At 46.8% G+C, this 16,507-nt stretch overlaps 1 protein-coding gene across 8 annotated transcripts in view; it reads left to right on the forward strand.

Annotated features, from left to right (window-relative positions):
* Window positions 1-16,507, forward strand: part of GRIP1 (glutamate receptor interacting protein 1) — a 632,136-nt gene that overhangs the window by 612,804 nt on the left and 2,825 nt on the right. For 6 of the 8 annotated variants that reach the window (XM_058557692.1, XM_058557694.1, XM_058557689.1 and 3 more), the window contains 2 exons: window positions 2,644-2,877; window positions 15,722-15,868. In XM_058557692.1, the coding sequence (XP_058413675.1) occupies window positions 2,644-2,877; window positions 15,722-15,868 (381 nt within the window). Of the gene's footprint in view, window positions 1-2,643; window positions 2,878-2,905; window positions 3,028-8,800; window positions 8,879-15,721; window positions 15,869-16,507 lie in introns of those variants that run through there. The other 2 variants (XM_058557696.1, XM_058557697.1) reach the window with 2 other exon arrangements.

Raw genomic sequence — 16,507 nt, forward strand, 5'->3', positions numbered from 1 at the left:
CAAATCCTAGATAACTTAAAATAATTATTTTTTAACTTTTTATTTTGTTCTTATATTTGTTTTAATCTTTATATTTCTTCATAGATGTCACAAATTCAATTGAAGTTCACTTAACAAAGCAGTCAGGCCGTGCTTTGAAAACTTGACCTACAGACCTATTGATAATATATCATTGCTTCCATCGGAACCCTTGCTAGATTAGTTTGTGACTTCGTTGTGGATAAGGCTTATCAAAGTAGAGCTGTTGTCTCCCAGTTGCGGTAATTAAGTATTTTACTTCCTACATGTTTCCTGCTGGTCCCATGAAAAATGACTATAAAAAAATAGATGTTAACAAAGCAAATAACTAGTCTAAGTAGGTAAAAACAATCGGTGGATGGTCCCACAGCAAGAAAACAACATCACGTGCTGTCAGTTACGGTAGATTAAACAAAGAAATGATCGTGTGGGGGAAGTGCCATAAAGTAAAACGATGTCCCCTGATACCAACAAAGCCAGTAATTGAAAGGTTTCCATTTAAAAACGGGGTTTATCTGAAATAAACCACAGTATAGATAATCCACACTTATTTAAACTTTAGGGGTTTATTTTTAATCTACAAAAAGTGAGTTTTATATGTTTCAACCTAATACTTGACTGAGAGTCAATACAGCCTGGTAGTCAAGAATAAGAAGAAGGAGGGGCCGGCCCGGGGGCGTATCAGTTAAGTTGCGCGAGCTCCGCTTCGGTGGCCCGGGGTTCACAGGTTCAGATCCCAGGTGCGCACTGACGCACCGCTTGTCAAGCCATGCTGTGGCGGTGTCCCATATAAAGTAGAGGAAGATGAGCACGGATGTTAGCCCAGGGCCAATCGTCCTTGGCAAAAAGAGGAGGATTGGCATCGGATGTTAGCTCAGGGCTAATCTTCCTCACCAAAAAAAAAAAAAGAAGAAGAATAAAAATTAGTAGTCGTCATGAATAAGGATTCTGGAGTCAGATTGCAAGGGTTGCAGTCTCAGACTCCTGAGCCAGTTTTTTAACTTATCTAGGCATCCCTTCCCTTAACTGTGATGGGAGGTGTAATTATAACACCTAGCATGTGGAGTTATTGTAAGTATTAAATGATATTCTACATGCACACATGTATATGGTACTTAGCACGTGTTAGTCCTCAATGACTAGTAAGTGTTTTGAACAATTATAATTTTTCAACATTATCAGTGAGATAACTGATCTAGTCAGGATATTGATGTTTACTTGTTTTGTTTATTTTTCAGCAGAGTTGTAGGTATATGTACATGTGGGCCAATACTTGGCTGTCATTCAAAGATCTTGTTAGTGGCATGTGTAGAGCTGAACCCAGGTGAATATTGGAATTATAAAATCTTAGAGAGAGGACAGATGAAAACTCTACTGACTTTGCAGTGTTCCCTCCTCATCCATAATTGTAGATTGTGCCCTTGGCTCATTTACCACCTGTGACCTTGGGTAAGTTAGCCTCTTTGTGCCTCAATTTGCTCACCTGTGTAGTGGGAGGAATAACAGTGCCTGTTTCATAAAGTTGTGAGGCTTAAATGGGTGAATACATTCAAAGGACTCAACTAATTACACTTCTGTTACTTTTAGCATCGGTATCAGTATAAACCCCTAGACTGTGTTGTAGCCAATAGCACAGCATATGGACCTTGTTTTCTGTTCCCATGATTTCAGGCAGATTCACCACCAGTGCTGTTTGCCTTTATATAACCATCATATTGAGGAGTACAGAGCTGGCCACAGGCGTGTTTTCAGAATATCAGCATCCTCTAACCATGAGAAATGAACATCCCCAACATATTGGTTTCAAATTCTCCTTTTGTTCCCCTTTTGAGACTCAGTCATATTGGGGATCTAATCTTGCCATTCCTTGTGTGTGGTGCAGGGAGCATATTTGAAACTGAACACACTTTCCCAATTCACAGGGAAAATCCAATCCCAGTCTCACAGCTTTTGAGCAGAGGGTGGAATCCAGGATCATAATAAATGATTATTCTTTAACCTGTCTGAGGATCTTACACAAAGGCTAAGAAACACTGACCTACGCCAGATGTGTGGAGGCCTAGCTTGTCTACAAGCTTCTGGGCAGGCCACTTGGCGGAGGGAAAGACAACAGACTAGTGGTAGGCAGGCAGCACTGCATAGAGGCCCTGCCTCTGTGTCAATAACCCGATTTCAGCCTATTGCTCCCTCCAGTTGGGGCTGGAGGCAGCATTGCACACAGAGGGAGCCTGGTCCCGATGGGGAAGTTCTTAGCTCATTTCTGTAGGATATAGTGAAGGGTGCCACACGAACCCATCTGTTAGAGCCACTGCAAATGGAGTTTGCAGTAAGCAAATGTTAAAGCTTTTCAATTTTCCTCAAAACTGCCAGGGGTGGTATTTGATTAAATAAACTCAATGGCTTAAGTGCTTAAATTGGATTTGAGACGCGCATTATGAATGTCACTGGCAGAGCGTTTTCCAGACGTTCACAGTTCAGTCGGTGCGTCCACTCCCCAGCCTTTGCTTGTGCCCTGAAGAGGCGGTATCTTGACCGGGCAGAAGTTGAAATGTGCTTAATGTTGAGCGACCAAACCCTTTCCGTCGTCCATGGCCTAATTGTTTCTGAAAATTGTCGATGCCACAGGCAACAATCATGTCGGGGAGCACGGTGAGTTTGAATCATGAGGCCCCGACACCCCGCAGTCAGCTGGGGCGACAGGCCAGCTTCCAGGAACGGAGCACCTCGCGGCCACACTATAGCCAGACAACTCGGAGCAACACCCTGCCCTCAGATGTGGGCAGGAAGTCGGTGCCCCTGAGAAAAATGAAGCAAGACATAAAGGAGGTCATGTCCCCGACTCCTGTGGAGCTGCACAAGGTCAGAAAGCTCTCTTCTCTTTCCTCAGGGTCCCATTTAGTGGCCATTCTGCACACCATGGGTGTCCTGATAATGACGTTCTCCCGTGGGCTCAGCCAAGGAGGGAAGCCAGAGCTTAACGGCAGGTCATCTTCAGAGACTTGGTTCTCAAAACATGATCTTTGGGAGGTTATCCTATAAAATGGGGAAAATGGGCTTTCAAGCAATGAATTTATCAAAATGTATTTATGGATGAAATCTTCTTACGAAAGTTTGAGACTCCAGTGTCACGTGGAGTTTTGATGAATGGGTCTGTTATTCCAACTTCACTGGAAGGGGAAAGGGTTTTCTAAATGTCATACACTCATAGCTTCACTGACAAGGGGTTTCAGGTTTAATGTGGGAAGGCGTAATCCTTAATTACAGACTTTTCTGCAAGGGGTCACGTTACTCAGGGAACAGGAAGTTCTCGTCAAGGTGTATTTTAGATGTCTTGGGTCAGGACAGGGTAAACCCTGGCTATGTCCCACCTCTGCTACAATAGTTGTCTCACTTTGCTTGATGGAAGAAAACCCACGATTGCCACAGAGCTGAATTTGATTTGCTGGCAGAGTTTAAACAAGGCATATGTAAGTGACAGTGTTTGCAGAACCCAGGGCCAGGGAGAGCAGTGGTTGGGAGGTGTCTCTGTTTTGCTTTGGTAGAACTAATGCTTTATGTTTTTGTTAATACCTAAGGATGTATAGATAGTAACAATTTCACCCCACTTTTCTTAAGAACCAAGACCCTCTCTGTCGTTAATAATCTGTTAACTGGAGAGTAGTTATTCGTCTTCCCCAGAAGAGCAAATGTCAGATGGAGAGGAGGTAACAGGCCAGCTACTCCCTTTTTCCTCTCAAGACTTCAATTTCCCTGACCACCTATTAAAACTAGCTATTTAGTTTGCAGCTGACAAAGCATGTGGTGAAAGAAAGAATAGTATGGGAAGCTGAGTTCTAAACTTTGTGTTTCAGTCCTAGGCTCATTCTTTCACTACTCATTGACTCATTCATTTAATACATAGACTGCATTCATTCATTTAAATATTGCATCGTGGGGGCGGGACCGGTGGCACAAGCAGTTAAGTGCGTGTGCTCCGCTGCTGCGGCCCGGGGTTCACCAGTTCGGATCCCGGGCGCGCACCGACGCACTGCTCATTAAGCCATGCTGTGGTGATGTCCCATATAAAGTGGAGGAAGATGGGCACGGATGTTAGCCCAGGGCCAGTCTTCCTCAGCAAAAAAGAGGAGGATTGGCATTGGATGTTAGCTCAGGGCTGGTCCTCCTCACAAAAATAAATAAATAAATAAATAAATAAATAAATAAATAAATAAATAAATAAATACTGCCTCGTGGATCCCCAGAGAGCACATAGTCTAATGGGAAGACAGTCTAGGAAACAGTGGGGAGAGAATGGGATAAGCACAGTGAGAGGGGCAAGGCTAGGCTGCCGTGGGGGACAGAGGGTGGACCCTAACCCACTCTAGAAGAGACAGGAAAGCCTTCCTCGAAGTAGGCATTGACTCTGCAGGAAGTTGGAGGATGGGAGCGCATTCCAGGCCCAGAAAGAACACGTGCAAAGGGATGGCAAAGTTGTCATATATTGAGGGAATGCAAATATTCCAACATGGCCGAAGCCTTGAATTGGAGCCTTGTGCACTAGGAGGAATTACAGACTTCCAGAAAGGCAGAGAAGTCTCTGACATTCCAGGAGGGGACCCAGGTGTAGCCCCGTGCCACAAGTCAGCCTGTTTATCAGTTACCTGAACTGATGTGTCTGTTTGGTAAACACCAGCCTTCACCACCTGTCACACATCCTAATATGCTAATTGACAAACGCCAGTAGGAGGCTGTAAGGACTCCCACGGTGAATAAATTGCAGAAGCTGCATAGTCAGTGCTAATTCTGCTGTACCAAGGAGAGGGCTGGCCCTCCTGATTCCTCAGGTGTCTAGGACACTGCTGTACCCTCTTCTGTGAATTCTCCTGCCCAGGCAGAGAAGAGTGTGCTTGATAACCCGCCCTCCTTCCGCCCCAAAGGGAAAGGAGGCCAACATGGATTGAGTGCTTTCTCTGTGCTATATTCTTCATATTTTCAGCCTTCACAATAGCCCCTCTTAGCAGGTATTTATTATCCCCATCTATAGGATGGGGAAATAGCAAGTATAAAATAGAGTAATTTTTCCTTCTAGAGTGAAGCAGGCTCCTCAAAGGAAGATTATTGATAGCCCAGCACACAAAAGACCTGTCTCCCCATCGCTCCTGCCCAGAGAGCGTTTAGCAAAGATAATGACGGCGCATTGGATGTGCAAATTGTTAAGGCTGAGGTTTACAAAAAGTGACTGTGCTGAAAATAGATCTTGTTAAAAAAAAGAGAAAAGAAAGGCATCATCCACTTACCAGCACAATGAGTGATGGTGGCAGGACTGGTTGGAACATTTGTGTGGCAGTGGGTACATCGGGAGGCCACAGGCCCGCGGACACGGATGGGCCACCTTGACCTAGTACATGGGCTGCTTCTTTCTTCCTTTACTTCAGTCGTTTCCCCTCGGTGGCGGCTGTAAGTGCGTCTCCCGTGGAGCTTTGTTTTTCTTTGATCCCAAACAAAATAAGATGAAAAAGTAGGCAGTGTCCTGGGCATTATAAGACACCTCAAACCATCTGTGAAGTGAAACTGTAGCAGAGGAGCCTGCAGCTGCCAATGTAGAATTCTTGGAGTGGTTATGCTCACATCTCGGGTATGTGAGCCACTTTTCCTTTTTAAGTGAATCGAGTGACTCTGGTAGGCTGTCCACGTGTTTGTTGTTAAACACACTCTCCAGTTTTGAAGTGCTTGAGAGAAGAGATGATCATGAGAAAAGTCACTTCACTCGGAGCGAACATTGGTCTTTGAGGTTGTGTCTTGCAGGCGGGTTACCTGACACCGTGACTACCTGACACCAGGAAAGAGCACATGACTTGTTGATGGGTTGTTATCCTCCCACTGGGGTGCTGCTAGCCTGGATTAAACCTTTGTAAAATTAGGAAAAGGCACTCTTTTGGGTGGTGGCATAGAGAGAGGCCGGAGAATTAGAAAAACATCCCTTTTTCAAGTTGAAGATAACCTCAAGCCAGAGGGCACAGCTTGGCAAGTGGGATGAGGGCTGGTTGTCAGTCCCCAGAGCCCTGTGTATTTTCACTAGAAGCTGGCTCAAGAGGATGTGAATGAAGAGCAAGTATCCATCCCCGCTCCTGGGGAGAAAACACCAAGAGCAACAGCAGCTCCACCTCCCGACGGTGGGTCGCTAACATCATCCTCATCCACAAAGAATAAAGTGCAGGTTTCTCTTCCAGTCTCTTGGGTTCCAACTTCCTCTCGTTGTTGCCCCTCATTTTCCACCCAATCCTCCTGTCACTCCTTTCCTTCCTTCAGGCCTGCAGAAACCCCGAGCTCAGGTCAGAGACTAAATAGTTTCCATTCTTTCCACGTCATCTGCTGTGTCTGAGGCTCTGCCGGGTCCCGGTGGCTCTTCCTTCGAGTTGTCCCCATTCATTCCTGAACCCAGAGAGCTTGCTGTCCTTCCTGACACTTGAGAACAGACGTAGAAATGCAGTCTCACTTTTTTGGCGGTGCAGATGGGGAGGAAGTTGGGCTGCAGTGATGATTTGGTATGTAGTTGGGGGTGGTGGGCTCAGCGAGGGGGCACAGGGAAGTGATACTCATGTCCCCTTAGGCCACTGCCTCTCAGACTTCCTTGGCCGAGTCACACAGTCCGAAATACATTTTACCTCACAATTCAGTACACACATATACCCACACTCACATATGAATGAATCCAAAAATTGTACACTAACATTTCCTATTTTTTGTTTGTGTCTTTTCAAATGTGATGGCATTAAGCTGATTTTGAGACTTATTAATGGGTCTCAACCAATAGTTTCTGGACTACAGCCTTAGACAGTGGTTTGGTGCATGAACCCCTGATGACCTTTTCCATGATCACTCGGGGTGCTCGTTAAAACGCAGGTTCCTGACCCCACCCAGACTTACCTGGTCAGCATTTTCCAGCCAAGAAGCTACATTTTAGCAACCTCTTCGGTGGATTCTTTTGCGCCCTAAAGATTGAGAATTGCCCCCTTGGGTTGTGCTGACGGGAGGTGATTATTCTGTTGCAGTGAAATCATTGCAGCGAAATCATTGCAGCAGGTGGTGGCAAAGGGACAGGGGCGGTGTCTTGGGCCCCAGAGTGTCAGCGTTCTCTCTTGGGTGAATTCTGGTGTGTGGTCTAGCTGAGCACAGATGCTTTCTCTTGGCAGATAAGGAGCCTGGGATCTTACCTACAGTTCACTGATAACCCTCTTGCCCTTCTGAGGCTTAAATAGCCTCTGGTGTCCATTTATTTCTGAGATGAATTCCAGCTTCACTTCTTTGCACATTTTAAGGCAAAAAAAAAATTTCAGTAGAGTAGAAAGTTCCCCACATTCAGAGCATTTGGACTTTTTAAAAATCGTATGGACATTTCATTTTGCTCCATCATTCATGCTTTTCAGTAAAACTATATTCCTTAATTTTATGTGGCTACTTTTATTTACCTTTTTACAGAAATGTTTTTAAAATAATTTTCCAGCATCGACTTTTATTCACGGCTGCTGGTGGCCTGACCCTTCAACGTTGGAGCCACTCACAAGGAACCCCTTTATTTCTTGAAGTTGCTTTGCCACCATCCGCTTTTCCCCCAGCCAAATTCACTTTGCATTTCAATGCATTTGAGTGTTTTGGGAGGGGACCTTTGTCTTCCTGATAAAGGTGTTTTACTCCTTGGAAGGAGTGTCATTTTCGGTGTTGAATGCCAGCTTCTTTTGCAATATTCTCCCCAAGAACAGGCTCGGCCCCAGGAGGAAATATGAAATGAAATGCGTATCTTCTTCAGGCACGTGCCCTTTCTTCACCATTACTTGGAGTTGGTACACAAGATCAAACGAGTCCTCACACCAGGTCTAGACCTTCTCCAGAGAGCTAGTGTCTTACTGTGGAAGTCGCTAGAAGCTAAAAACAATAAACTAAGTATATGAACTTTTGCTTCTGCCTGCCACTCTTTGCTAGATCCCACTTCTCTTTCTCCAGGCAAGGAGTGATAAATTAGAGAGGACACAGGCTGACTGAGGTTTGGTTACAGTCTGACAGTCACTTCTCTGAATCTCAGTTTGCTCACTTGGCGAAGAAGGGGGCAGGATCAGCTGTTGTCAGGAGACTTCACAACTAGCATTTTCCCTGGTGAAGTCGCCATTGTTCAGAGTCTTGCCTTCGCCATCCAGTGTCAGAAACACAGAAAATGAGATCTCTTCAGGATCTCAGACTTAAAGAAGATTCAGCCAGCTGCCTTAGAGCCTCCAGAGATGGAGAAAACTGGGAGGAGATTCTGTTTACGGAGAAAAACGGGCGTGTGTCTAGTTACCACGTCAGTCTGCCGAGCATTTTCTCTCCCAGTAAAACCAGGGCAGCGACCGAGCAGAGCGTTGTTGGGGGAACGTGGAGTTTAGGTTGTCTGTTGTAAGTGAGTAACAGCATCTGACCCTGACAGTCCTCACAATGGAGCGTTTCCATCAGCTTCCCTTGTTTATGATTCTGTGAAAACAACTTTTCAAAATGTAAAAAACACAATTCTTATACAAATGCTTGGCTCATGTCAAAAACATTTGTGTTTGTTTAACTCATTAATGAGGAATGACAGCAGGATGACAAAGCTTGTTCAAAGTGGGAGAAAGAAACTTTATACATATCTCAGTCTGTGGGGAAAAAACAAAATGTTGGAATAAGATTTCTAAGTTAGAGTTAAAGCTGCTCAATGATTTCTAGGGAAATAAAAGCAAAGCCTTTGAGGTTATCTTTTCTAACCGACAGAAATCATTTGCATGTCTCCCCACAGAACTCAATTTGCATCTTACCACTTTTCTACAAGTTGCCATCCCCCTTTGCAGAGTCTGAGCTCTGAGCGATAGAAACGGTGAGTCAGACAGAGCTGCGGTCCCCTGGACTCAGATGACCTTTCGGTAGGCTCGGCAGACTGTGCTCTAGTGTGCCTTAATATCAGTTTTGGATCTTTCATCTCATCACTTCTGTCACGGCTCCACCACCCCTCTTCAGAAATGTTAACAGCTTCCCTTCAGTCTGGCTCTCCCCTGGGGATCATGCATCTCTCCCTGAGGTCTTCATGTGTGTCTGTTGTGATCACATATGTTTATTTATAGATTGTAAGATATGTTATCTATAGGATGTTCACTTAAAAATGGTGCAGCTCTCTGAGGGTCACTGTTTCCCTGGTGTCCAGATCCCTGGAGAGTAGCCTGCTGGACCTCTCCCTCCCCCACCATCCTGCCCTGTGACTCGTCTGGCAGGGACGTGGTGAGGATCACGTGGATAACGGTCTTGCCCAGGGCTTCTCTTTCTTTCCCCTAGATGGGGTACAGAGCTCTTTCTTTGTCCGAGGATCTTGGTCAGACCACAGCAGTCCCCGCCGTGAGGAAATAGAATCAAGACTGTTAGTGCTCAGAGCAGTGGGAGTGTGGTCAGGTGTAACTTCCTGAATGACACAGGCTGGAATTTCCACAGGCCCAGAGGGCGGGCGGAGGGCATGCCTCCCACCCAGAGATGCAGGTGGCCCCTGAAGAAGGAGGCTCACTGTGCTGTTGTGATTTCTAATAAGAAATATATATTTGGTCCCCGTTGCTGGCATAGAGCTCCTAAAACCCTTGGAATTTCCCTAGTGTTGAGATAAAGGTGTCTTTTGTTATGTTAATGAGGTGACTTTTGGCCCACACCTAAGGATGAGTGAGGGGAGAGGGTTTGGAGGTTGAATCAATCACCAGTGGCCAATGATGTAATCAGTCATGCCTATGTAATGAGGCCTCCATAAAAACCGAAAAGGAAGGAGTTTGGAGAACTTCTGGGTTGGTGAGCACGTGAGATGCAGGCAGAAGGGTGCGCTCAGAGAGAGCTTGGAAGCTCCGCCCTTTCCCCATACCTTGCCCTGTGTGTCTCTTCCATCGGGCCCTCCCTGAGTTGTATCATTTTATAATAAACTGGTGATGTAGTCAGTAAAATGTTTCTCTGAGTTCTGTGAGCTGCTCTAGCAAATCAATCGTACCCAAGGAGGGGGTCTTTGGAACCTCCAGTTTACAGCCAGTCAGTCAGAAGCACAGGTGACAACCTGGACTTGCAACGGGCATTTGAAGTGGGGGGCAGTCTTGCACGACTGAACCCTTCACCTGTGGGATCCGACACTATCTCCAGGTAGATAGTGTCAGAACTGAGTTAAATTGTAGGACACCCAACTGGTGTCAGAGACTTGCTTGGCAGTGTGGGGAAACACCCACCCCCCCTACACTCACACACACACACACACACACACGTTAGAATTGTGATCTGGACATTTCTACCCACATCGGCCTAAGGGGAATAGAGGTCAGTAAGTTGTGCAGGGAATCAGGAAGGGTCGAGAGCTGGAGGAGAGCGAGGCCAGAGCAGACGTGGGGGCCGGGGAGCAGAGGCAGGAGTAGACGGGGCGGGTGGGGCGAGGAGCCAGCAGGAAGTCCTGAGCAAAGACATAGAACAGAGACTCTGCCACAGCTGACTATCTTGGTGGCGGCCGAGGCAAATGGAAAGGGACAGAGCTGACAATGACTAGGGGTCCAACAGCTGCCCATTGCTGGGTTTGATCTCCTGGAGAACTTGGAGAATGCTCTAGCTCTCTCCTCTTTGATAAGATGTGAAATGATAGATGTGAACATGCTTTGAGATTAATTAGAAAAGCAGCCATAGATCCACCCCAGATCTTAAAACCCGGGACATTCCCTTGTTTGGGACTCAGTTCTCCGAGGGCCAAGTCAGCCCCTGACTTGCTCATACTTAGAGCCAAGCTGAGAGATGCTCTGACTATTGAGCCCGGTTTTTTTAAGCCCTTGGTGCCACACGCTTGCCAGGGGGCAGCAGGAGGCAGAGTGTGAGGCCGCTCTGCCCTTCTCTCCTCTGCTGGGGAGACCAGCTGCCTTTCTTGACCCAGTTTGTCTCTCGAAACCCTTGAGTTTGAGGGGTGTAAACCGAGATTGCCTCCTCTTGGGCTCGAAGAGTGCAGCTGGGAGGGCCACACTTTATTTTTCTTCCAGCCCCGTAGGTAGTGTAGGATTGTCCTCAAAATTGACATTCCTTGAATTGTCAGGTTTAAAGGAACAGAGCGACCCCAGTGGTGTCTGGGAGAATAAACCCAAGTGCCTGGTAACTTAGGGGAAAACCAGTATCATCTCTGAGAAGTAGGTGTTGGTTTGGTCCTTAAGGCCCTCGGGCAGGGGGCTGAGCTGTAGGGAGGCTGCTGGGCTCAGGAACTGCTCTGGCAATGGCTGTCACTTGCAGTGACTTGCTCAGGAGAGTAGACACGGTTGCCCTTAAAATCCAAGTGGGGAGAGCTGGCTCGGCTGCTGAAGCTTTTCACATGTGTCAACCCAAGCATCAGGTGTCTGATCTCTGCCTCGAGGACATCGTTCAGACATGAGGATAGACTTGCTTGGAAATATAAAACAAGGCTCAGCTTGAGCTGTGGTGAACCTCACCACCTCCTCTTACGGCTTCTGCTCTCGGAGGGTTAGAAGCAATTGCAGCATGAGCTGACGAAGTGTCAAAATTGAACTGAGCTTTGTGGAACTGTATCCTTGCCCAGAGTGTTATGTTCCAGGAGCCTCCTTGGCCCTTTTAGAACAGAAAAAATCTAGCATTGTGGTCACAGTCCAGGTGCCCCAGAGGCATCCTTTCGTCAGCACAGAATAGAGATCCTACGAGAAAAATCTTGATTCCTGCGGGCTAGGGGGGAACACGAATTGCTCCAGGAGCAGTGAGCAGGAGTTTATACAGGTGTTCACGGGAAGCCACGAAAGGGCTCTCCAAGAAGAAACACAGCAGACATGATAAATTATTCATCTTTAGTTGGTTGGGCAGTTGGAAATGGATAAAGGCTGCCTGACCAGCTAGGAGATTATATGTCCAGAAAAAAAATCATAATTTGGTGAAAGGAACACAGCAAACGAGGTGAGATATTCTGGTCCCGAATCCTAGAGCTTATACATTCTAACTGGACAAGTCCATCCATCAGCTTCCTCAAGAGTAGTGTCCTCGTTAACAGGAAGGAATGATTCTGCTGCACAGAGTTGTTGGGACCAAAAGCAGTCACATACAGGAAAGTGCCTAGATGAGGGATTCATCTGTGAAAAAGAATGCAACTTAAACCTCGGAATCCTTAGAATTATTTTTGGACAGGAAATAAATCAGAAGTAACCACTACCAATCTCCAGCCAGATAAGAGGCAGCAGCTACGTGGCGCAATTTATTGTTGCTGCTTTGAGGGCAGCCAGCTGTGCTCCCCATTTTTGAGAATTATTGATTCCTGCAATCTTATCTTTTGTGTCTTTTTAAAATAATTTCATTTTTATTTGCTATTTTCAGGAGAACCATAGAGCTGGCTATTAAAATTCGGTCTCCTCTAACCTTAGGAAATCTTTCTAGAGAAACAGATTACTTTCAAATTTAAACCATTCATTCATTAGCCTCTCATCCTGAAGAGTTTGCCATAGAGATACATCAAGTCTAAGGCCCAGGGCAGCCAAGCCTCCTGGCCAACAAGTGTGGCCGTAAAGTTAGTGAACTAATCAGCTAACCTGCTCTGGTTGACATCCACCTCTGAGGTTTTGGTCACTGTGTTACCACTGACTGTTGTTGGCATTATTTGGTGCTACTCGGCCTTCTGCCCCTCCTGGGATCTGGCTGGAGCAGACATCAAAGAATCACAGGCCAATCAAGCAATGAAGAACTTCAGTAAAAAATTTAATTTCCCCGTCAGTGTGATCTGCTCCGCAGACTTGGTAGGGACGATAACATCCTGTCTGCTTTTGAATCTACTCACTCAAGTCGCACAAGAAGGAAAGTCCAGCCTTTCCTGCCAGAGGACCCTCCATCCCACCTACCTGTCCAAGAATGGGGCTTCCTCAGCCCCTGAGTGAGGCAGGCCTGGCTCCCACCTCAGACGAGCCCTCACCCCTCACGGCCACACGCTGTTGCCATTGTAGCTTCGTCCTGCCCAGCCCCATCCAGCTAGCCACCGTGCAGCTGCCCTCTTGCTATTCCCAGCACAGCCCTGGGGCAGGAGGGGGGGCATGGCTTGAACCCCAGAATTAAATCCCTCTGAGTTCACACTCGCAGCACATCGCGGCCAGTTCTGACCGGCTTCCAAACTCAACCACAGGGTGCGTCAGAACCAGTGGTTTCACTTATTCGACAAAATACTAACCCTACCATGTGGCAGGCACCACTGTAGGGGTTTGGGGTATGTCAGTGAACAAAACAAAGATTCCTGCCCCTGTCAGGGAGCTTGCAGACCCTCTCCTGTGTCCTCCTCTGAGGCCTTTCCCTGAGCCGGATCACAAGCTGCATACACACACACACACATGCACACACTACCCCTTCTAGAGCGAAGTGGGGGTCACCACTTGGTTCTTGTGTAACCGAGTGCCATGAAAGTGATCCTTCCGTGGAAATCAGGTCATTTCAGACAGTAAAACCTTATATACACTACACCGCCTCACTTCACACTGCAACTTTGTGGGGTCGGCCCTGTGGTATAGTGATTAAGTAGTTAAGTTCACGCGCTCCACTTTGGCAGCCCAGGTTTGTGGGTTCGGATCCTGGGTGCAGACCTACACTGCTCATCAAGCCACGCTGTGGCAGCAACCCACATACAAAATAGAGGAAGATGGGCACAGGTGTTAGCTCAGGGTGAATCTCCCTCACTGAAAAAAAAAACCTGAGACTTTGTCCCATCCTGCAGGATTACATCAGATGTCTTCACTGGACCATGAACTCACAAGGGCTACATTTGTTCACTGCTGCGTCTTTTTTTCACTGCTGTATCCTCAGTCCTTCAAACAGCACTTGGCACGTAGTAGGATCCATTGTGTGCGTGCACGCACACACACACACACACTCACTCACATACACACATGATGGAATGAGCCTGCAGATAGGATCCATTTTGTGCGTGCACACACACACACACTCACTCACATGCACACACGATGGAATGAGCCTGCAGAGGGTCATCTCACTGGACACTAGTCCTCTGCCTCTTTCCCAGAGCGTGTCACAGCCCCTCTGGTGTGTGGAGCACCACACAGAGCAGGGTGCACACGGCATCACTAGGGCTCTGCAGGTGCCAGTTCAGCCAGTCCGGGGTGGGGTCTGAGATTCTGCATTTTAACACGCTCCTGAGCGGTGTCGATGCTACCTCACTTTAAGTTGCAAGCACATGCTTTTTCTCTTTAAGCAAAGTTGCAACAAAATTCTGGCCCCTCTCCTTCTAATGTAATAGTGGGAAAGAGGCAGAGAGGGGTGGAATGTTGATGCGCCTTATTTCATAGGCTCTAAGATGCCATCGATGATAAAACACAGCCTGATTTCAGAGATTTTAAAAGAGGAGAAAAAAGTGCATCTTAGAACCTATGCAATAAGGCGTTTGGGGTGGCAACAGAGCACAGTGGTGAAGTCCCTGGTGTCTGAAGTCAGGCAGGCGGCCCCACCATTCTTACCTTTGTGACCTTGGGCAGGCTACTCAAGCTCTATAAAATTGAATTCCTCACCTCTACGATGGCAGTAATCCCTAGGGCTGCCTGATGAATAGTATTGGCCCGGCTTGATATTTTAAATCTCTGTCTGGTGAAATAAAAATCTAGAAACTGGCCACTTTTATATTTCCTTCAATATTCCATATTTCCTGAAGTAGAATAACTGGCTATAAAAAAATAAATCCACGGTACAAGTTTTAATCTTCACATTCTGCCCCGTAAAGCTCTGAATTTTTGACTATTTTACAAGAATGTATTCGTGTACTGCTTTTATAGAAATACAATAAAATCAGTTAGAGTAAAAAATAAGCCCACATCACTGCCTGAAGTGTGCATCGGTTTCTGCAGAGGGCACCCAGCAAACCTCAGTGAACCACGTACCCAGTGGTATCAGCGCCGAGGGTGCTGGGTGAATGGTAGCTATTAATGTGTTTGCCTCTGGAAGGCGGGCTCTTCTCTCTCCCCTTCCTGCTGTTTCCCAGCACCCAGGACGGTGCTTAGAATGTGGTATGGACTCAGCACACATTGGTGAATGAATGAATGATTTGATGAATGAATGAACCTCAGACTGACTCCTGCAGGAGGCCGGGTGGAGGAGTGGGGACTGGGGGAGGCTTTAGCTGGCATAGCTGGCCTTCAGGGCAGAGAGAACCAGGGCGGCCTGCAGCCGAGAAGGATGAATGCCTTGAGTTGCTAGACCAGCCCCTGGACAAGCACTGAGAGCAAGGTGTCTGCCTCAGGAGCGCTCTCAGCCCCCCTCTGTACCCAGCCCAGCACCGGGCGCGTGGGCAGGAAGGAAGGGCCTTGGCCCAGTCCTGATGTCCATCAGTCAGACTCGGGGCTGCCCCTGGCTGCTCCCTGCACCACAGGGTTGCTCAGGAACACAGAGACATCAACTTGCCCTAGGGACATTCTCACCACGTATACCTGAGAACTGCAATTAAGAAAACAGAATGACCAAGACTCTCCAGCATTTCTCCTTCTTCTTCTTCTTCAGTTCTGGTGGGACTTTCCAAATTCCAAGGACATTCTTGGAGAAGGAAAAAAGCTGCAGGGTTGGGGGAGCTGCCTAACACATTACAAATCCATTATGTTATTGACATTAGTTTGAAAAGTTTGTCAGGAAGATTCACAAGCAAAAGTCTCCAACCCACTAAATGTCCCCTTCACGTTTTCTCACTTTCCAGGTGACCTTGTACAAGGGCTCTGACATGGAAGACTTTGGGTTCAGTGTAGCCGATGGCTTGCTGGAGAAAGGAGTATATGTCAAAAATATTCGCCCAGCTGGGCCAGGAGATCTTGGTGGTTTAAAGCCCTATGACAGGCTCCTACAGGTAAGACCTCAGTGGAATTTTAGTTAATTTAACTCTTCAAAGGCTTATTTGACCAATTCCCACCCATCCTCATTTGCCTCAAGACTAGATTAGGGACCCCTACTGTATAGGATAGAAGCTTTTTCCTTTGGTAGAATTTACCAGTTATTGAAATTGCCTGTTTCCCTGTATAGATTCCCCAGCAGATGATACACTTTTAGAGAACGAGGCTAGCACCTTATTCTCCCATTCTCATTCTACAGTGCTTGGTATCTCAGCATCTTACACAATATCTGAAACCAAAAACCTGAACCTTGTTCACTTAATGGAGTGCTGTTGTGGTGAGGGGTAGTTTCACGGAGCAAAGCAAATTCCTGATCTTAGGTACAGTTTTTAGGAAGAGTATTTTGCAGGGAAAGGAGAGGGTTGACATCAGTCTTGAAAGCATGTTCAACTGGACTGAGTGTCACCAAGCAGCTGAGTCAGAGCACGGGGCTGATTGGCTTCGGAAGCCGTGCTCGCTGAAGCTAGCTGTCATTGATCAATTAGAGAGTTTTAAAGCCAGTTCTGGTGATCATCTTTACGGTGGCAATAGAGCAATTAGTCTTGTCCTGGGAGTAGAGGACACTTTTATTTTCCATCAATACTTTTTCGCTGAAT

Source organism: Diceros bicornis, chromosome 17 (genome assembly GCF_020826845.1).
Source record: "Diceros bicornis minor isolate mBicDic1 chromosome 17, mDicBic1.mat.cur, whole genome shotgun sequence".
Classification (NCBI taxonomy): domain Eukaryota; kingdom Metazoa; phylum Chordata; class Mammalia; order Perissodactyla; family Rhinocerotidae; genus Diceros; species Diceros bicornis.